The 20,418-nt window shown below is 56.6% G+C and overlaps 2 protein-coding genes and 1 long non-coding RNA gene across 15 annotated transcripts; 1 reads left to right on the forward strand and 2 right to left on the reverse strand.

The window, feature by feature from the left end:
• Positions 1-8,021: 8,021 nt before the first annotated feature.
• On the reverse strand, positions 8,022-13,985 carry SURF6 (surfeit 6). Its single transcript, XM_085000754.1, has 6 exons — positions 13,953-13,985; positions 13,715-13,836; positions 10,694-10,882; positions 10,200-10,288; positions 9,230-9,433; positions 8,022-9,152 (listed from the first exon to the last, which is right to left on the reverse strand). Exons 1-6 carry the CDS (start codon positions 13,979-13,981, stop codon positions 8,673-8,675), a joined length of 1,113 nt encoding a protein of 370 aa, XP_084856880.1. The 5' UTR covers positions 13,982-13,985; the 3' UTR covers positions 8,022-8,672.
• Positions 13,421-19,272, forward strand: LOC110256518 (uncharacterized). 2 transcript variants are annotated; one of them, XR_014830400.1, is made up of 4 exons: positions 13,421-13,778; positions 17,997-18,282; positions 18,832-19,025; positions 19,122-19,272. It is a non-coding gene; the product is annotated as an uncharacterized LOC110256518 (long non-coding RNA). The 2 variants fall into 2 exon arrangements; XR_014830401.1 differs by lacking the exon at positions 13,421-13,778 and adding an exon at positions 14,088-14,258 and having other exon boundaries at positions 19,122-19,261.
• MED22 (mediator complex subunit 22) lies at positions 14,902-20,306 on the reverse strand. 12 transcript variants are annotated; one of them, XR_014830392.1, is made up of 5 exons: positions 20,154-20,306; positions 19,519-19,668; positions 18,828-18,975; positions 17,905-18,113; positions 14,902-15,603 (listed from the first exon to the last, which is right to left on the reverse strand). XR_014830392.1 is itself a non-coding variant. In XM_085000815.1 (5 exons), the coding sequence occupies exons 2-5, from the start codon at positions 19,639-19,641 to the stop codon at positions 15,414-15,416; spliced, it is 603 nt and encodes a 200-aa protein (XP_084856941.1). In that variant the 5' UTR covers positions 19,642-19,668; positions 20,197-20,306; the 3' UTR covers positions 14,902-15,413. The 12 variants fall into 12 exon arrangements, 10 of the variants coding, with proteins under 10 accessions (XP_084856941.1, XP_084856965.1, XP_084856953.1 ...); XR_014830390.1 differs by having other exon boundaries at positions 14,902-17,801; XM_085000815.1 differs by having other exon boundaries at positions 18,895-18,975; positions 20,197-20,306.
• Between the last annotated feature and the right edge of the window lie 112 nt (positions 20,307-20,418).

A 20,418-nucleotide genomic window follows, 5' to 3' on the forward strand; every position in this document is an offset into this window, starting at 1 on the left:
TTTAGCCTTTAAATCCCTGACTCAGAGAGAACAGGAAGCTGTAGGAATGCTGCCAGCACAATATCTCTCTCACCCCAGCCCCCAACAGGAAGACAGTTCTGCAAATACATTGTATTTCTATGAGTCTTCACCCAGCACCACACCCTCTGCTTCTCAGAAGCAAACTTCCATGATGGCTCTGGTTGCCGTGTCATCCACCCCACCCTCCCAGCTAGAACAGGATTTTGTGTTTGCACCTTGGGGAAAGGGGCTCACCAATGCTTCCAGAGACCTGTAATCAAGGACATCTCCTCCTCACTTCATTCTGCTCCCCTGATCCCTCTCTGCTATCTTCCACATCCAGTCCAACCTACTGCATGGTCCACGATACTACATCCCTCCTTAGTCACCTCTAAGAGTTTGTTTCCTGGTTTTTGTTTTCCGTAGTTGGCTTTTGGTGCTTTCCGAAAGGAGAATAGAGGAACTGCCAGCTTTAGACTGACATCTTCAAGTTGGATGAACCAGTGCCATTTTAATAAATCCCCTTTCTATTAAAATCAACAGAGTTGATTGCGCATAAGAGCTCTGCTTGATACAGAAATCTGTGCCAAGAGTGGTGGCAGGCAACTTTTGCTCAGGAGGCGTTAGGGCTCTTGTGAACATCCTGACCCTCTCCTTGCAGGCACTTTCCAGGGTAGAACTGCATTTCTGCTGGAAGTTTGGGGCAACCGTGGGACTGGTTCTGGGGAGGAAATGTGACCAGAAGCCACACATGACACTTCCAGAGAAAAGCATTCCGTTTTAATGAGCAGTCTGTATTTTCAATCAATAAACTTTAAAAATTTTATTTATTTATTTTTGCTTTTTAGGGCCGCACCTGCAGCATATGGAGGTTCTCAGGCTAGGGGTCGAATCAGAGTTATAGCCATTGTCCTATGCCTAAGCCGCAGCAACACAGGATCCGAACCACATCTGTGACTTACAACACAGCTCATGGCCACGCCGGAGCTTAACCCATGGAGTGAAGCCAGAGATCAAATCCACATCCTCATGGATGTCAGGTTTGTTAACCTCTGAACCACAGAGAGAATTCCCATGAACTTAATTTTTTTAGAGCAGTTTCTAGGTTCACAGCAAAGTACAAAGAGTTCCCACAAAACCTCACGTCTGCATACACACAGCCACCCCCACAACTGACATCCTGCAGCACAGGCTACAGTCAGTGACCCCACATTGATACGTCACCATCACCCAACATCCATAGTTTACATTGAGGTTCGCTCTTGCTGCCGTTCAATCTGTGGGTTTTAACAAATGCATGCCGTGTATCCAGCATTGCATCATCAGGCAGACTTGTTTTACTGCTCTTAATGTCCTCTGTGCTCTGCGTGTCTATCCCCCCATCTCCCCTCAATCCCTGGCAACTACTGATCTTTTCTGACTGGCTCTATGGTTTTGACTTTTCTAGACTATCATAGATAGCTGGAATCATTCTGCTTATAGCCTTTTCAGGTTGGCTTCTTTCACTCAGTATTATGTACTCGTGGTTCCTCCATGTCTTTCTATAACTTGATAGCTCAGTTTTTTCTAGGGCAGAATACTATACCGTTGCCTGGATGTACCAGTTTGTTTAGCTGTTCACTTCTAGAAGGACATCTTGGTTGCTACTAAGTCTCTGCAAAATTAAAAATAAGGCTGTTATAACGTCCATGTGCGGGATTTTATGTGGACCTATGTGTAGCCTACACCACAGCCGCAGCAACTTGGATTCCAAGCCACATCCATGACTTATGCTGCAGCTTGTGGCAATGCCAGATACTTTTTTTTTTTTTTAATTTTGTCTTTTGTCTTTTTAGGGCTGTACCCGTGGCATACGGAAGTTCCCAGCTAGGGGTCAATCAGACCTGCAGCTGCTGGCCTACACCACAGCCGCAGCAACAGGGGATCCTAGCCACCTCTGCAAACTACACCACAGCTCACGGCAATGCCAGATCCTTAACCCACTGAGCGAGGCCAGGGATTGACCCTGCATCCTCAGGGATACTGTGTCGGGTTCTTAACCTGCTGAGCCACAGTGGGAACTCCAAGAGGAAACTCTCTTCTATAGCAGAAGGCAAAGTTGGAAAGGGCTATTAGCAACAAAAAGTTCATTGGAGGAAGCTGAGTTTGAGGTATAGTGGCTTTTCATTGGCTGAGTTGTGGCAGTCAGCCATCGAGCTGAGGCCGGGCAAGGTGAAAGTCTTCCACCCCCTGCTGGTGGAGACGCAGAGCTCATCTTTCTGCAGGCATCCGTCTGCACATAGGGTAGTGCGTGCACAAGAGCTCCCCCTTCTGGCCTCCCAGCTCCATCTGTGTGAGACTTCCCTTTAGCGGCTGACCTCCTTTTACTGTCCTTTGCTTCATTCAACTTTGGGGATGCCTTTTTTAAAATTTATTTTTTTTAATTTTTTTATTTATTTAAAAATTTTTTTAATTTATTTAAAAAAAATTTTAATTGAGAATTTGTGGCAATCCTGCATCAAACGAGTCTATTGGTACCATTTTTCCAACAGAATTTGCTTGTATGTCTGTGTCACATTTTTGCTAATTCTCACAATATTTCAATTTTTTTTGCTATTGTTATATTTGTTATGGTGATCTGTGGTCAGTTTCGATGTTACAACTCACTGAAAGCTCAGGTGGTAGTTTATCATTTTGGGGCAGTAAAGTATTCTTCAATTAAGGTATGTACTTTTTGGGGGCATAATGATATTGCACACTTAATAATTGACTACAGTATAGTGTAAATGTAACTTTTGCGGGGGGCATGCCTATGGCATGCACAGGTTCCCAGACCATGGATCAAACACGCCATAGCAGTGACCCACGCTACAGCAGTGACAATGCCATATTAATTTCATCAGCCACCCGTGAACTCCTACATATAACTTTTATATGCACTAAAAAAAAATTTGTGTGACTTGCTTTATTGCAATATTCGCTTTACTGTGGGCTTCTGGAAGCAAACCCGCAATATCCCTGAAGTATGTCTGTTAATTTTCAGTGTAAATGGTAACATATTTTTAATTTCAAAGTCCACTTGTTCATTGCTGGTGTGCTGGAAAGCAACAGATTTTGCACGTTTACCTTGTACCCTGCAACCTTGATAAAATCATTAATTTCAGCTTTTTGTCAGTTCTTTTGCTTACGTGAATGATAGTGTCATTTCCAGACTGTTTGATTTCTTCCTTCCCAAACTGCATGTTTTTCTCTTGTCTCATTGCATGTACTAGGGCTTTTAGTATGATACTGAAAAGCAGGGAAGAGGGAACATTCTTGGGGTTTCCATTGTGGATAAGTGGGTTAAGAAGCTGACGTATCTGTGAGGATGCGGGTTCAATCCCTGGCCTCGCTCGGTGGGTTAAGGATCCCACATTGCCGCAAGCTGCAGCGTAGGTCCCAGATGCGGCTCAGATCTGGTGTTGCTGTGGCTGTGGCATAGGCCTCAGCTGCACCTCCGTTTCAACCCCTAGCCTGGGACCCTCTGTATGCCTTGGGTGTGGCCATAAAAAGAAGGGAGAAAAGAGAGAGAGAGAGAGAGAGAAGGAATAGTCTTGCCTTGGTTTTTCAGTATTAATTACAGCGGCATTGTACACTTCTGGTAAATATTCTCTGTCCAGTTAAGGAAATTGCCCTCTTCTAGTTGCTAATCATACATCTATTGATCAGTCCTAGTTTTATTTATTTTTTCCTGCATTTTTTAGGGCCCTCTGGGCGAGGCTGAGAGGACTCCTGGGCCAGGGATCGAACCTGCATCCTCATGGATCCTAGTCAGGTTCATTGCCACTGAGCCACAACGGGAACTCCCAAATATCCCCACTTCAGTTCTGAGGACTGATCATGAGAGATCTGGCAAGGCCGTGAATTCACCTCCCGCTATGATTTGCTGATGGGCTGGCAAAAACTTTTCTTTGCAGTTAACTCAGGCTTGTAGCCACAGACCATCCGAGAGAATTTCTACAGAGTGATAGAAAGTCCCTGATTCTCAGTCCATGTCTTGAGCTAAAAACTCAGGACTCTGAGCCTGTCAGTGTCTTTCCCTCAACACCGCCCCCCCCCCACACACACACTGTTGTAGGAGCCACGGCCCCGCCAGCCTTGAGTTTCTCACGCCTTCCCCTTGTTTTCAGGTCGTGTTCAGCGTGTCTCTCAAAGTCTTGCCTTCGAAGACATGTGTCTCATTGTAAGTCAACTATACTGCAACAAAAATTGTTTTAAAAGATGAGAAAATTGAAAATAAAATGAGAGGGAAAAAAAGACATTTGTCTCAGGGGACCCATCTCCAAGAGAAGTGGTTCAGCAGCTGTGTGACAGGTGAATCCAGGGTCCTATCCTTTCAAGCTATTAGCTAGATTTCTACTATTCTCAGCTAAAGTCCAGCCAGATAACAAATCCTAGATTTTCCTTAAATCAGTCACAACAGGTCATGTTATGTTGCATTAACAAAAGTACTGTTTAATAACTAAAACCAGTAGTTTAAAACCAGGATGGGAGTTCCCGTCGTGGCTGAAACAAATCTGACTAGAAACCATGAGGTTGTGGGGTCGATCCCTGGCCTCGCTCAGTGGGTTAAGGATCCGGCGTTGCCCTGAGCTGTGGTGTAGGTCACAGATGTGGCTTGGATCCTGCGTTGCTGTGACTGTGGTGTAGGCCGGCAGCTGCAGCTCCAATTCAACCCCTAGCCCGGGAACTTCCATATGCCACAGGTGTGGCCCTAGAAAGAAAAAAGGAAAACAAAGAATTAGGGTATTTGGGAACCTTGGCTGGCCCAGGTACCCCAAATACCCCAACTGGCCAAGGCCCACCAAAGCCCAGCACTGCCTGTCTGCCAACCACCTGACCGACGAGGCCTGTGGCTCTGGCTCGAAGACCCTCATCTAAGGAAGTTTCTTCCAAGGAGAAGCCAGTCTCAACCTCACCCCCGTCCCATCTCTAGGTCCCCAAGTACTCAGCTCTCCGCAGGTCCCAAGTGGCCAAGGACAAGATCGAAGTCAGGCAAAGCTGCGACTGAAGGAACGAGAAGGTGGTGTTTCACATTCGGGGAGATGATGTGGGGAATACGGGGGACCTGATTCTGGACGCGCGCGGCCAAGGAAGGAGGAGCGCGGTTTCCGACGGCGCATCCCTCCGTCTAGAAGCACAGCGCCTGGGCGGGCTCGCCAGGGAACCGGGGGCGAGGATGGCCTTTGCGGCTCGACCAAAACCCGGCCCACACGAGGGGAGGTGACGCTTCCAGAAATCCCTTAGAATGCCGTACAGGGAAGACCCCTCCGGAAAGAAGGAGGCTCCCCGGCGGGGGTGGGGGGGTCTTCACCACTGGGCCTGCTCCTCCACCCCGCACGTCGTCTGGGGTGGGTACCGGGGGCTCGCCCGGTGCCAAGGATGAGCACCGAGGTGGTCCTGCTCCGGGGGCTGGATGGAGGCCATGGGAGACGCGGCAGCAGAGCTGAGCCCCGGAGCCAGTGCAGATGCCAGCACCCAGGGTGGCAGGGACACACCCTGACAACTTCCACAGCCGTCTCTGCGAGCTTCCCGCCACTGTCTGTCAGGTTGGTGCTGGGACCCGGCTCTTTCTGCCCTCGGCGCCGCCTGCCGGGCCCGGGAACAGGCTTCCGTGGAGCTTCTCGGTTGCTCACAGCCCCTCACTGAATTCCCAACCATGAGAGCTCAGGTCCTGAGCCTCGAAGCAAGAGAAGCTCGGTGGGAGCCTTTTTCGCAGCCTCGCCCGAAGGGCCGGCGGCAAAGGAGGCTCCACGGCCTTGCAGGACTGTTGGATCTGAGTTACTGGTGACTGCCAGGGCCTGGGCACGCGTCCTGGGGAGGGCTATTTCCATCCACTTCCCTGGACACCAGGAGGGGGACCTTCCGACTTGATCTGGTTCTGACAGATTCCGACCTTGGGCCCTTGGAAGGGTCCCCCCCGCCGCCCCCCGCTGCATCGCGCCTGCTGCAGCTGAGACACATAACACCCAGGTGTGCCTGGGGCGGCCTAGACTCATTCTCCCAGGTTCTTAACCTTTCCTTCCCTGCAGCTCACAACCCATTGTCCACTTCTGCCTCTGGACCGAGATGCTCCCGTTGCCACAGAAATACACCGCATCGCATGCTGTCCTTCCTTTGGCACATCAGCTCCAGGGCTGAGGCGCCGGGGCCTTGGGGCGGGTGGCTGGATAGTGGCCAAGCCCAGGGAGGCTGATGGACAGTTTCAGCAATTAAACTTGGAGTTGGGCTCTCCCACCACGTGTCAGCACGTGAAGAATTCTATTTCCTCATTCTTTCTTCCTTCAGTCTCCCATTGTCCACGGCTGCTTCTAGAAACGGGGCGTTCCTGATACCACCTGCCACCAAATGCACCACCAGCGCTCCCTGTACCTCAGCTGCATGAAGCTGGGGACCTGGCAGCAGACCCTGGGCTTCCCAGCCTTACCATCTGCAGGGTACACACCCCCCAGGCTTTCTGCTCTCCCACTCTCCTGACCGCAACATATGGAAAATAACTCGGGAGTGACCGCTGGCGCAGAGGGAGTGGGACAACAGGATCCCGGAACAAGGTTCTAGGTCAGGCCCGGCGGCAGGAAGCTGCCGCACTTGCATTGCAAACACCGTCTCTTTCTAAGGTACACAGCCAAGAATACACGTAAGCACACTAATAAGGCTCTAAGCGCTTCTGCACTGGGTCCCACAGAGTTTAATGCACCGCGTTTTCATTACCTTTCAGCCCTAAATATTCCCTAACATCCTTTAGATTCTGACTCAGACAACTTAGCAGTGTTTTTACACTTCCAAATGTGCAACTTTAACAATGACCTCCAAGGTTTATAATTGTTCTATGGCCAGATAATACTTTTTTTTTGGGGGGGGGGGCTGCACCTGCTGCATGCAGATGTTTCCTGGCCCGGGATCAAACCTGCAACACGGCAATGGCCCAAGCGAGTGAAGTGACACCAGAGCCTTAACCGGCTGCACCTCGGGAGAACGCCTAGATGAATCATTGGTGTGACGGTGACGCTTGGAAACACGAGCTGCCTCACAGACTGGGCGACGGTCATCACCACTGCCCCTCATGGGCTCAACGTGCAGTTTCAGAGACGCTGCTCTGTGGCCCTCACACGAAGCTTGGAAACACCGTCATCCCAGTCAGCCACGTCCATCTGATTCTCGTCTGCTTGGCCTCTCAGCTCCTAACAGAGATATTTAAAAACCTCCCACTTGTGGAGTTCCTGTCGTAGCGCAGTGGTTAACAAATCTGACGAGCATCCATGAGGTTGCAGGTTCCATCCCTGGGCCCACTCAGTGGGTTAAGGATCCGGCATTGCCGTGAGCTGTGGTGTAGGTCGCAGACACAGCTAGGATCCCATGTGGCTGTGGCTGTGGTGTAGGCGGGTGGCTACAGTTCTGATTGGCCCCCTAGCCTGGGACACTCCATATGGCGCAGGTGCAGCCCTAAAAAGACAAAAATAAATTAATTAAAAACAAATAAATAAAAACCTCCCACTTGTGTTTGTGAATCCATTTCTCCGTGTGGTTGCGTCAGTTTCTGCCGACAGATTTGAAGCTGTGCCGGGTGCAGGTGATCTGAACCCCTCGGCATCACATGGTGCTATGCTCGCTCTCCGGCAGTGGCTTTTATCTTCAGGTCCGCTTCATCTAACGCAGCCGTACCAGCCTCCTTCCTCCACCCTGCCATGTGTTTCTTAACTGGAATTTAGTCTGAATTTTTTTTTTTTTTTTTTTTTTTTTTGGTCTTTTGCCTTTTCTAGGGCTGCTTCCCATGGCATATGGAGGTTCCCAGCCTAGGGGTCCAATCAGAGCTGTAGCCACCGGCCTACACCAGAGCCACAGCAACGCGGGATCCGAGCCACATCTGTGACCTACACCACAGCTCACGGCAACGCCGGATCCTTAACCCACTGAGCAAGAGCAGGGATCGAACCCGCAACCTCACGGTTCCTGGTCGGATTCATTAACCACTGAGCCATGATGGGAACTCCTAGTCCGAAGAATTTTATCAACACTTTTATTGAAATACAACCCACATATCAAATTCATCTGAGTTTTGATAAAGCGTGTTCGTTCTGGCTGCCCGGGGGCTTGGCCTCACTGTCTCTGACTCTGCAGCCTCTGTTCACCCCGCTTAGTGCTAGGTTTTGCTCTTTCTCTCGAAATCTTGATGTCGGGGACCCCATCTATTTTTCTTCCTGCTGGTTTAGTAAGTTTCTATCTTTTAGGGTCATCTTGGGATTTGCCTGCTCATCTTAAACTCTAGTCTTGACCCATCTTACAAACAAATGTGGAATCCAATTCCAGGCAGCCTGAGGACGGCCCACCTTCTCCCAGCAACGGAGCCCGGCAATTATCACCTTCAGCTCTGGCCTCAGGAGCTGACTTTTGTCCTTCCCCACCGAGTCTGGGACCCACAGGGCAGTCACCAAGGCCATCCCGCTCCTGCTGCCATGAACAGGGGAGGAGAGGGGGCCAGTGAAGCGCCGGCCAGAGGCCACTCCCTGGTCCCCCAGCCCACGACCGTTCAGAGCACCCCGGGCTCACAAGAGGTGGCCGGAGCCGGGATCGGAAGGCCCTTGTGCGCGGGCGGCCTGAGCTCCCCCAACAAGTGGGGAAGAGGGAGGGTGGCCGCGGGGCCGGCGCGGGGGCCCTCAGGCCAGGCCGGCGCGCTCCAGGTCCTGGGGCAGGATGCGGCCCTTCCTGCGGGCCTTCTCCAGGCGCCGCTCGGCCTTGGCCGCCTTCTTCCTGCGCAGGTTCTGCCGCCGCCGGTCCTGCCGCTGCTGCATCTTCTCCACCACGTGCGCCGTGCGCTTCTCCCACTTGCGCTGCCGCTGCGCCCGCCGCTGCTCCTTGCGCTTCAGGGCCTCCTGCAGCAGGCGCTCGTCGTCGCGGATCTTCACGCCCTCGGCCTTGTACAGCAGGTTTGTCCACTGCATCTTGGCCTCGAGCTCCCGGGCGGCGCCCGCGTCCTGCTCCCGCAGCTCCTCCAGCCGCGCCTGCCGCGCCCGCAGGCGCTCCAGCAGCTGCCGGTAGTTCCTGCCCGTCAGCGGCGTCAGGTTCCCCTTCAGCTTCTGCCTCTTCTCCCTCCTGCGCTGGGCCTTGCTGGCCGGCGGCTCCTCGGTCACCTCCACCTCGGGGGACAGGGCCGCATCAGCTGCCGGCCGCCGCCCGCCCGCCCGCCCCGCGGCCCGGCCCCGGGCACCCTCACCTTGTTGAAGAGCAGCGCCCCCGGGCCTTGCGCCTCCGGCCCGGGCTCCTCCGGGGGCGGCGCGGGGGCCGCCACCTCCTGGGCCGCCTGGGCCGCCTTCTCCTTGGCTCGCAGCTCCTGGCGCTTCCTCTTCTTGCGGTCCCGCTCCTGCTTCCTCCGGCGTCTTTTCTCCAAAGCGGCGGGGGACAGCTCCTTGGCGCCACCCTGGGGGGAGAGCCGGGCTCGGCCAGAGGGTCTCCCACCCGCGGGGTCGAGGGCCCGCAGATGGCGGTCTCTGGGGCTGGCCCAGTGGCCCAGGGAAGGACCAGGGGACCCGGGAGAGCCAGGGCACTTCACAGACACCGTGCCACAAAACCCCCCCGGTGACCCAATTAGGGACCTGTCCTCCTCCCTCCCTTCAGAGAAGAGCAGGGGCTCAGCCGAGGCCACCACCCAGATCTGGACGCTGGGTCACAACAGCCCCGCGCCTGTGTGCACCACGGCCGGGTCCTGAGCTCACCCAGGCACTGGGCGCTCCGGCCTGTCCCAGCACAGGGCACAGAAGCTGGGGGGGCTGCCCCCACGCACCAAGAGGCCTGGGGAAGTAACGTGGGGGAGGCGGGAGCCATTTAGCACAGAGCGCTGAGGCCGCTTCAGGTCTGGCGGCCGTCACCTCGCCTCGGGCCCTCTCCGACCTCGCAGGCCGTCGTGACACGGAATGGACTAACGCGCAGGAAGAGCCACCCAGCGAGGGTATCTTGGTGACGGCAGCTTCCCTGAGGGAAGAGGCTGCGGAATTGCGGGGCCGGCAGCAGAAGGCAGGTGACCCCGGGACAGAGCGCCCCCAGACGACAGGAACTACACCTGACCTCTGCCTGTCCAGAGAGGCCCTCCTGTATCAGCCCTGCCCTCACTTCCCTGGCACGCCCACCGGGCCCTAGGGGACAGCACCCGCCTCCTCCAGCAGCACCGGGAGGCCTCCCCGACCCACCTGCCCCCGGGCCTCCTGTATCTTCTCGTGCAGGCGCTGCCGCAGAACGTCCAAGGCAAAGAGAGAGTCAGGCCCTCTGGCCAGGCCTCCTGCAGGGAAGGCATCAGAAGGCTGAAGGGAGGCCTGTGCCCACTCTGCTGGGCCCTCCCCAGGGCCACCTCCCGCCAGAGCCCCTGCTCACAGCTCCCCTTCCAGTGCCGCTCCTGGATGGGCAGGGCAGTCCCGGTGAATTCTCTGCCTCCCGGCCTGGCCCCCAGGACATTCTCCAGGACAGGACATGCTCAGGGGTCACAATGAAACACTCCCCACAGAGCAGGCCGAACCCAGCTTCCACCTCTGCCAACCTCTGCAGCCGCCCCTCGGGGGCCCGACCTCTGGAAACGGCTCTCTGGGAAGTCTCACTACCCCAGGGGGCCTGGCGGTGTTGCTCTGACCAGAGAGGACCACACAGACCCGGATCCCAGCGCCCAGGCAGTCCTGCCCCTGCCCCTCACCCGAAGGGGCCCCACTGGAACCGGAGGCCTCCCCCGCCTCCTTGGCCACCGCTGGCTTCCTGGCTCGCGACTGCTCCACAGGGGCCTGGGCCTTCGGTTCTGCAGCCTTGGCCTTTCGTTCCTGAGACTTCTTCTGTGCTTTCTTCTTCCTCTTTTTTGGGGGTCCTTCTGAGACTCGAGTTTTGCCAGCTGAAACACAAAACGAGGAAAGGCGGCTGTCTCAACTTCTGTGACCCAGTCAACAGGCAGGAAGGCCCCACAGAGGCTTTGGTCCCCGAAGGATGCCAAAAGCCAGTCAGGGGAGTCCCCGTTGTGGCTCAGCAGTAACAAACCCAGCTAGTATCCATGAGGTTGAGGGTTCGATCCCTGGCCTCGCTCAGTGGGTTAAGGATCTGGCATTGCCCTGAGCTGTGGTATAGGTCGCAGATGCGGCTCGGATCCCACAGGGTTACTGTGGCTGTGGTGTAGACCAGCAGCTGCAGCTCCGATTAGACCCCTAGCCTGGGAACATTCATATGCCGTGGGTGCGGCCCTAAAAAGACAAAAGACAAAAAAACAAAACAAAACCAAAAAATAATGGCACAGAATTTCATTTTAACTGGTGGAGAAATGTTTACATCTTAACAAAAAAAAAAAAAATTGAGTATACCAGGTAGGAACCAAATTGTTTCAGTAAGAAACCCTCAGGAAAAGCACTAGGAAGACATTGGACTAATTTATAACTGACTGTTAAGAGAATTCACTTATTTCTGGAGTTCCCATCATGGGTCAGTGGTTAACGAATCCAACTAGGAACCACAAAGTTGGGGGTTCGATCCCTGGTCTCGCTCAGTGGGTCAAGGATCCCGGCGTTGCTGTGAGCTGTGGTGTAGGCCGGCAGCTGCAACTTCGACTCAACCCCTAGCCTGGGAACCTCCATATGCCGCAGGTGCGGCCCTAGAAGAAACAAAAAAAAAGAAAGAAATTCACTTAATTTCTATAATTTTCTATAAAGAATACCTTTTCTTGTATAAGAAAAAGCCAGCAAAAATTCTACAAACAATAAATGTTGAGAAGGTGCACAGAAAAAGGAACCCTCTTACACTGTTGATGGGATTATAAATTGGTGCAACCACTGTGGAAAACAGTATGGAGGTTCCTTACAAAACTAAAAATAGGAGCTCCCGTCATGGTGCAGTGGTTAACGAATCCGACTAGGAACCATGAGATTGCGGGTTCAATCCCTGGCCTTGCTCAGTAGGTTAAGGATCCGGCGTTGCCGTGAGCTGTGGTTGTAGGTCACAGATGCGGCTCAGATCCTGCGTTGCTGTGGCTCTGGTGTAGGCCGGTGGCTACAGCTCTGATTGGACCCCTAGGCTGGGAACCTCCATATGCCGTGGGAAGCAGCCCTAGAAAAGGCAAAAAGACAAAAAAAAAAAACTAAACTAAAAATAGAACTACCATATGATCCAGCAATCCCACTCCTGGGCATCTATCCAAAGACAACCCCAATGCTAACTGCAGCACACCTTACCGAGAGCCAAGACATGGAAGCATCCTAAATGTCCCATCAGCAGAGGAATGGATTAAGAGAATGTGGTGTATGCGGAGTTGCCACTGTGGCTCAGCGGTAACAAACCCAACTAGCATCCATGAGGATGTGAGTTCGGTCCCTGGCCTCACTCAGTGGGTTAAGGATCTGGTGTTGCTGTGAACTGTGGTGTGGGACACAGACTTGGCTCGGATCTGGCGTTGCTGTGGCTGTGGTGAAGACCAGCAGGTGAGGCTCCAATTTGACCCCTAGCCTGGGAACTTCCACATGCCAGGATGCAGCCCTAAAAAAACAAAGAGACAAATAAATGAATAAATAAAAATTTATTTTGGGTGCGGCCCTAAAAAAGACAAAAAGATAAACAAATAAATAAAAATTTTTTAAAAATTTAAAAAGGACACAGACGAACTTATCTGCAGAACAGAAACAGACTCACAGACTTTGAAAAACTTATGGTTACCAAAAGGGACAGGTTGGGGAAGGACGGTAGGGGTTTGGAATTGGCAAATGCACTGCACGCAGAGATACCTGGAAGGACTGGCCAACGGGGACCTGCTGTAAAGCAGGGATCGCCACCGATAACCTGTGATGAGCTCGGAGGGAAAAGAATCCCAAAGAGAACGGATGTGCGTCCATCTACAACTGCATCACTTTGTTGTACAGAAGAAATTATTGCGACCTTTTAAGTCAACTATACTTCAATAAAATTTTTTTAGAAAGTTGAAAGTTCCTATGGGGCACAGCAGGTTAAGGATCTGGCGTTGCTACAACTGCAGGTGCGGGTTCTGTCCCTGGCCAGGAAACTTCCACATGCAGGGTGGGGGTGGGTATGAGGGCCGCGGAAAAAAGCTAAGATCTTTTGCCCTCTGGTCGGGCTGCTTTCTCCCTCTTCTGGGCGGGGGCAGGAAGTACTTACAAAGCCCAGCACCCTGCCGGCCAGTTTTTCTCTGTTTTGCTTACGCCTGTATCTGCCTCCTGAGGGTGGCCCTGTCACCCCTGCCATGTAAACCCCCACTAGCAGGAGCCATCTTCTTCCTTCCTTCTCCCCACAACTGCATCAGGCCCATCGTAATGGGCTGAAAAATGAATTTTTTCATCATTGCTCAGACTTGTCTTCCCACCAGGTGTGAAGATCTGGCCAAGCCTGTTCATGATGCCCACCGGAAGAGCACCCATTCCACTGGGCTACCTCCTCCAAAGCCCGGCGGAGCTTCCTGCCCGCTGGGCGCACAGCTGAATGCGTCGGACCGTTTGACCGGTGCCCCCAACGAGCAGGAGCAACGCGCTGCCTTTAAGCATCCCTTGCAATATTTCCTCCTGATGTTTCACAGGCTTGTTGCACGCATCCACCTGTCCATTCCACCTGAAGTAGGTGCGGTGTAGGATAGACACCGACCATCGCTGCGGCGGGGAATAGAGACGCGAGTGCTGGCGGCGGAGGGGCGCCCCTCTCGAAGCCCTCCCAGTCCCGGCCCGGGGCTGCTCTTTACCCGACGTGCGCTTCTGCGGCTCGGGGCTGGGCTGCGCGCAGATCTTCCGGGCTAGGCTCTGCAGGTAGGTGTCCTTCGCGAGCAGAGAGGCCATAGCTAGAGGCTCGGGTTCACTCGGGGTCCTAGTCCGGGCAGGAGGTAGGGGCGAGGGCGGAGAAGTAGGGCGTCCCGGGCCGGCACCAGCGGCCACCAGACACACACAAACACACACCACTCGGCCCGGGATACCCTCACCTACCGCGCCTCACTCGCCGGAAACCACCACATGGGCAGGCGTGGCCGGCCGAGCGCCGAGCCGCCAGCACGCGATGCTCGATTAGCCAGGCCTGCCTCCGCCGGAAGCGACGCAAGGGGCGGTGGCGCAAAGCATTGTGGGCTTTGGGCGGGGGCGTGGCTCGCAGGCTGCAGTAGGTGCGAGGTCGGCGCTCAGTACCTGTCGGGGCGAAGGGAGTAGACGCGCAGCGACTCAGTCTTTTGCGGGCTCACCTCCCAAGGTGAAGCTGGTGAGACCGCATTCGTTCAGAAAGGACTGCGCGCCTACCAGGTGCAGTGCGGGTTCCAAACGGCGAAGAAAACACACACAACCGTATCGAGTGTGTATCTCAGTGGCGACTGCTAATAAACCAGGCGAATGTATGATGTGGCGGGTCGTGGGCTGGCACATCCGTACACCTCGAGGCAAGGTGATGAAGGGCGCAGGGTTGAAATCCAGACTGTTCTGCAAGGGACCCCCCCCCCCCGCCCCTTCCCCAGGTGAGCTTAACACCAGGCACTGGGCCTGGCGTCCCATCTGGGTTGGGTCCTGATTCCTTCCACTTCACTTTCCAGCCCCGTTCGGGCACACCACTTCATCCCCTTCCGAGCCCGTGACCGCGCAGGATGCCAATAACGTCACTGGCTTGAGGGACAGGTGCCTGGTCCACGTGACGTGCAATGGCAGCAGTTTTCGACGCATTCACCAAATATTAAGGCCTTTGTTGATCCTAGACAGCTCTTTCTAGGCAGTGGAAATGCAGCCATGACCTCACACTGACAGCGCTCCTCTTGCCCAGAGCCTTGGTGGGTAGAAGCTGAACTGGAGCCCAAGACTGTCCAGGCAGAGCCCAGGGGCTGTTTTCCAACAGACACTAGGAGACCAAGAGTGGTCCAAAGCTGATCCCGGCTGAGCAAGGAAAGGAAACAATCAATGCAAAAGGGCAGAGCTGGTTTTATTCAACAGTTTCATTAGAAAAATAACCAACATTTGTGCAGCAGCGGAATTAGGAAGGACCCTGCCTGACCTCTGGGTGAATGGGCGGCCCCCTGTCCCCCCACAGCCCAGCAGCGAACCTCAGGCTGAGGCAGCAGGCAGACCTCTGCAGGGAGCACGCCCCCCTCCCCCACATTGTAAACAGCATGCTCATGGCAGGATTCCCAACACTGGCCATCCTCCTTGTCCTGTTAGGGCCTCAACAGGACAAGCTATCCCAGAAGACTCCTTCCGGCCAGGAAGCTAGTGAACAAGAGGTGACAAATTGAAGGACGGGCCACCCCGGAATGGATGGGGGCACTACTTTTCCCCAACGCTGAGAGATGGGCCACAGACGCTCCCCAAGTGAGAACCCAGGCTGAAGGGAGCTGAGGCCATGATGGGCCCAGAGTGGAGCCTTGGAATTCATTCTAAGATCCTAGAGGCCCAAGGAGGGGAGCCCTGGGAGGCTCAGGAGTGCTCTGTGGGGCCGGGGCCGCCAGTGTGGGTGTGGGCAGGGGCTGCCGCCTGCAGGGGCCCAGCACTGGGCTCCGGGGACATCAGCGGAGGGGCTGAGAGGCCATCAGCAGAGTCTGTGTCGAGGTCCAGCCTCCAGTAAGCTTCGCATAGAGGCAGATCGTTAGCTTCGCAAAGACTTGAGCTTTTCCACCACCAGAAACCCAGGGAGAGACAGGAGCAGGCAGAGGTGGAAGCCAGGGAGGGAAAGCGAGATAGAAGCAGAGTTAAGAAAACAGACCACAGACAGACCTGCCTTCCCCTCCTCTCCTCTGTGCTGGTCCCTCCGGCAAGCAGGCCTGGACCAGGGCGGGGCGGGGGAGGGGGGGTGCCCCAGCTTCAGGGCCCTCCAGAGTCCGAAAGGGAGCCTACTGGGACCAGGCACCAGCAGGCTGTGGGACCTCAGCAGGTCCCTTCCCCTGACTGACCCGCGTCCTTCCTAGCCCCGCTGCCACCTCCTGTCCTGCCTCCAGCTGCCTTCCTCCTCCTCTTGCAGGGAGCTGCCAGCCTGGCTCCACGCTCCACTCACCAGCGGCAGGAACCAGTGTCCAGAGCTCGCTATGGTCTGTCCTGGTCCCCACACTATGCAAGGCCTCTGAGGGCAGGGACCCTGGCCTCCGGTCCTGCGGCACTGCGCCAGCTGTGCGCCTCCAGCAGGCCCCTTGTCCCCTTAATCTCAGTGTCCCATCTCATACGGGACAGCAAGGCCAGCCTCTCAGTGAGGAGGCGGGCGAAGAGCAGGGCTCATGAAGGTTGTCAGGGGGGCGACTGGAGCGGGTGCAGCCCCACACTCGTCGGGCCGGCTTTCTCCCGAACCCGGCCCTGCCCTCAGCCTTCAGTCTCTGAAGCCATCATGGACACAGACACAGAGCAGAGTCCCAAGGAGAGCGGAGGGCGAGAGGCAAAGAGCGAGCAGGTCGTGAGCGGAAAGCGGGGAAGCGAGCGTGAAGGGGGGTGGGCGGCGGGGACATACAGGGACAAGCTGAGTGCTGGTGGCCAGGGGGTGGGCAGACGCACCCTGTGTCGAGCGACCAGCTGGGAGGGTTAGAGCCTGCCAGCCACCGGCACTCCGCTGAGCCCGGGCCGCTAACAGGCATTCACAGATGAGGGAGAAGCCCAGCCTCTGGAGCCACCAGAAACCCCACTGGGTGAACCAGAGGCTGACAGGCCAGGAGCCAGGCTTCCCACTCAGACCCCTGGTGCCCCCGGGCCCTCAACCTTAAGAGGCAGGGCTGAACTATCCTGCAACTGCTCAGCCCAGGCGCCTGGCCCTGGGGGCAGCAGGGAGGACAAACACAGGGACATAAGGCACTCTACAAAACCAAGGAGGGCCGGGAGCAGCATCCCCAGCAGGGTCTGAAACCCCCCAGGGACCCACTCAGGACCCTCTCTGAAGGCCGAGGGTAGAGGCACTCGCCTCATCTCTGCTGAGCCCGTGGGTGTCAGGAACCTTCTGGAAGAGTCTAAACCACTCCAGCTGGGCAGTGACCCTCTGTCCCTTCCCACAACGGCCCCAGGTGGACAGAGACCACAAGGAGTGGCACTGAGTCCAGAGCAGGGAAACCAAGCCCCAGACCACAGACTTGCTGGCCAGCACGGCCACCGCAGGACAGAAAGGAGTGTTGAAAATCCATGACAGGAAGAACACATTTGTCCGGGGAGGGGAGGCAGGTGTGACCTGGTTTTCCCAGCTAAGGGGACGGAGGGGCGGGGCCTCTGCAGCCTGTTTCCCGGTGCGAGAATCACACGTGGACTCGGGCTCCTGGGGGTTTGGGCTGACTCCTCCAGCTCAGGCCGCCTCTGGTTTTAGGATTCCACGTGGCCACATGAGGGCTGGGGCGACAGGCCTTGCCAGCTGCTGTACCCCTGGGGCCCGGCCTGGGCCTGGCACATAGGAGGGCTCCCGACTGTGAATGAGGCTGAGCTGAATGGGAACTCGGGGGTCCAGGGATCCCAGGCCTGGCTCTCCAGGCCACCCTCCTCCCTGGGACCCGCCCCTCACCCTCTCTTACACACACACACACACACACACACACACACACACAGAGGGTTTCAGTTGTGCCCACGTGGAACTGCACCCCTGGGCAGGCACTGGTGTCCTGGACACGGGCCTGGGCGGCCAAGAGAGCTAGGCCGACCTGGGCTGGAAAGCTTCGATGCCGATCAGACAGCTAAGAGGAACAGACAGGCCCCCAGGCGGAAATGCTGGTGTGGCGCCCCCAACCTTGCGGTTCTGTGACTTTCATCTCGATGCCTGCGATGCCCCGGCCCGGTGACGGTGCACACTGTCTGTTGATCAAAAGCTCTGCCCGAGAGGCCTGCTCTGACACCTGGGCGAGGGCTCTGCTGCCAAGACGGGGAAGGTGTGGGAAGACCGGGCCTCTGGGCTGCGCGGCGGGCCCGGGTCCGCAGGTGCGCTCTGCGCGGGGTCCGGCCCTATCGGTACCTGGACGAGTAGTACTCCTCCTCCAGCTCGTAGAGGTCGATGGACACCTCATCCCGCAGGGCGATGAGCTTCCGGTCACACTCCTCCTGCAGAGCCCGCAGCTGCTGGTTGCGCTGGTCGACGGCCTCGTTCACCGACGGGAAGTCGTTGAGGATGAGGAACTGCTTGAGGTCGGACACCAGCTTCATCAGAGACTCGCCAGCTCGGACCTGCAGCCGTCGGAACCGGGAGACCTGGTGAGGGGGCAGCGGCAGCGGCAGCGGCCCGCCTCGGCGCACCCGACTCTGGGTAAGCGGCGGCCTCGGTTTTCCCATCTCCCAAGTGGGACCACGGCACGGACCGCCACAGGGGCGCTGCGAGACGTGAGGCATCTAGAAGGTAAGCTACGGGGGGCAGGGTCGCAGGCACCCACGGCTGCTGCGTGAAATGCTTCCAAGGCAGGGGCCATCGGCTTCCCAGTGCCTCCCCTCTCCGGGCCTCTGGCTTCTGCCTGTGCTGCTGTGATCTCCAGTGGCATGTGTTATTCGAGCATACCTTCTGCTTCTCAAAACCTTAAACCCCACGTAAAGCCACCGTCCTGTCCCTGCTCTTCCTCAGGGGCAGTCCCCCTGCCAGGCTTCCTTTGGGACCCTGTCCTGGGTATTTCCAGTCATGGGCTCATGCCTTTGGAAAGATTTGGTTGCTGTGCTTGTTCTGTGACATCCAAACGCACATCCTGTTTCTTTGGTAATTTGCTTCCCCCATTTACAGAGAAGCTCCCACAAGACTCAACCCCTTTCTATCCAACCCCAACCCCAACCCCCGCCCCCCACAGCACCCTACAGGGTGCGTGTGGCCAGCTGCCTGCCAGCTCCTTACACGGCTGCCCTGGACAGCCCTCCTCTGGAGGGGAGTCTCCTGAGAAGTGGTTCCCCCACACACACCCAGGAGAGCCCAGTAGGGACCAGAGGCTCCTGCAACTCCGGCTGTCCCCTCCGCCTGGTGACTCACGATGTTGGCGGCTCGCACGTGCATCTCGTAATTGTCCTGTTCGCCTTGAGTGGCCCTCGACACCTGGGTCTCGTCCTCAATCTGGAAGGCCAACAAGCAAGCCGAGAGCTAGCAGGTGCCCCCGCCCACAGGTACCTGGCAGCAGCCTGTCTTGCCCTCTGCACGGGGTCCTGCTAACCAGACCTCAGGCAGCGTTCGCCCTCACCCCGTCTCGTCCTGTTCGAAAGAGATAACAGGTACCCTCATCAGGGGTAATGGACCCCTAAGTATGCCAGCTGCTGGGCCAGGTGCGCGGAGAAGGAAGCAATGCTGGATGCTGGATCCTGGCACTTCGACTGGAGTCCCCACAACTGCCACCCCAGAGCCTGTGAGAAGCTGGTTGGTTTATTTATCTGTTGACTTGTTGGTTATTGTCAATCGCGTCCCAAGTGTTCTCCCCGTGGGACAAGGGTTTTGCCTGTGGAGTCACTGCTGTGTCCCCACTGCCTGGCATGGAGCACCCATGTTCAGCGGGTGGGTTGAAAGCAGGGGCCCGAGCCCTCTCCACCCACAGCCGTCCGCGATCTCTGCACCCCCGCTCCTTCTCGTGGTCTCAGCAGCGGCAGGAGACAGCAGCGCACCCACCTTGGCGGTCTTGATGATCTCGGTGAAGTTGTCCATGATGGACTTGACGTCGTCCTTGAGCCGCTTGTTGTAAGACTGCAATAGCGTCTCCTTGCTCTGGGGCAGGGCTCTCTGCTGGGCCATGGCGGAGCCTCAGGCAGGGCAGGTCACCTGGAACCCAGAGTCTGTGTGAGCGGGCCAGACCCCAGCCACCCACCCTCCAGCCCCCGACTTCAGCAGCCCTCCGGAGAGTCCCTGTCTGCCAAACACACCCGTTCAGGCGTCCGGATACAGGTGCACCCTCCCCGGATCCGGGGCGGCCTTCTCGGGGGCCAGGCCCCCCGCGTCCCCACCGGCTCCTGCCAACGGCTCCCCCGCCACCACCCCGGCAGGAGGAGCCGTCGGGACCCTACCTCAACCCCTCCAAACGCCCTTGGCCTTCACTCCACTCCGCTGCCCCCCGGCTCCACGCAGGACCCCCGAGCGAGGGCCACCTCTGGGCGGCTCGCTCCGGGGTCCCTGCCAGAACCACCCTCCCGCCCCCAGCCATGCGCCTCCAGGCTGCACGCTCCAGGCAGGGTGGTCCCCGGCCCGGGCCCTGGTGCTCGGCCCACCGACTGCACTCGCGGCTTTTAAGCCATTTTGGGGTAAATCACCTGAGAAGGACGCCGACCCGGCCGCGCCGCCCCAAGCCCACACCTGGTCCGCAAAGCCGGGACCCGGAGGGCCTGGCCGGGGCCGAGTGGAGGACAAGTGCTAGCCCCTCACGGGAAGTCCTGGCTTCCCCGCGCCTTTACGCGCCCCTTCCCGGCAGCTCCCACCAGGAGGCACTAATCTTCGGCTACTGGACGGGAGAAAGGAGTCCTGTCACTTTAAATCCGAAATCCCGCGCAGTCGTCAGCTCTCGCGATCTCCGAGGTT

The sequence above is a fragment of the Sus scrofa genome, chromosome 1, assembly GCF_054392235.1.
Source record: "Sus scrofa isolate SSC_HxYL_T2T_F1_AM1 chromosome 1, Sscrofa_HxYL_maternal_Yorkshire_Landrace_v2.0, whole genome shotgun sequence".
In the NCBI taxonomy this organism is placed as follows: domain Eukaryota; kingdom Metazoa; phylum Chordata; class Mammalia; order Artiodactyla; family Suidae; genus Sus; species Sus scrofa.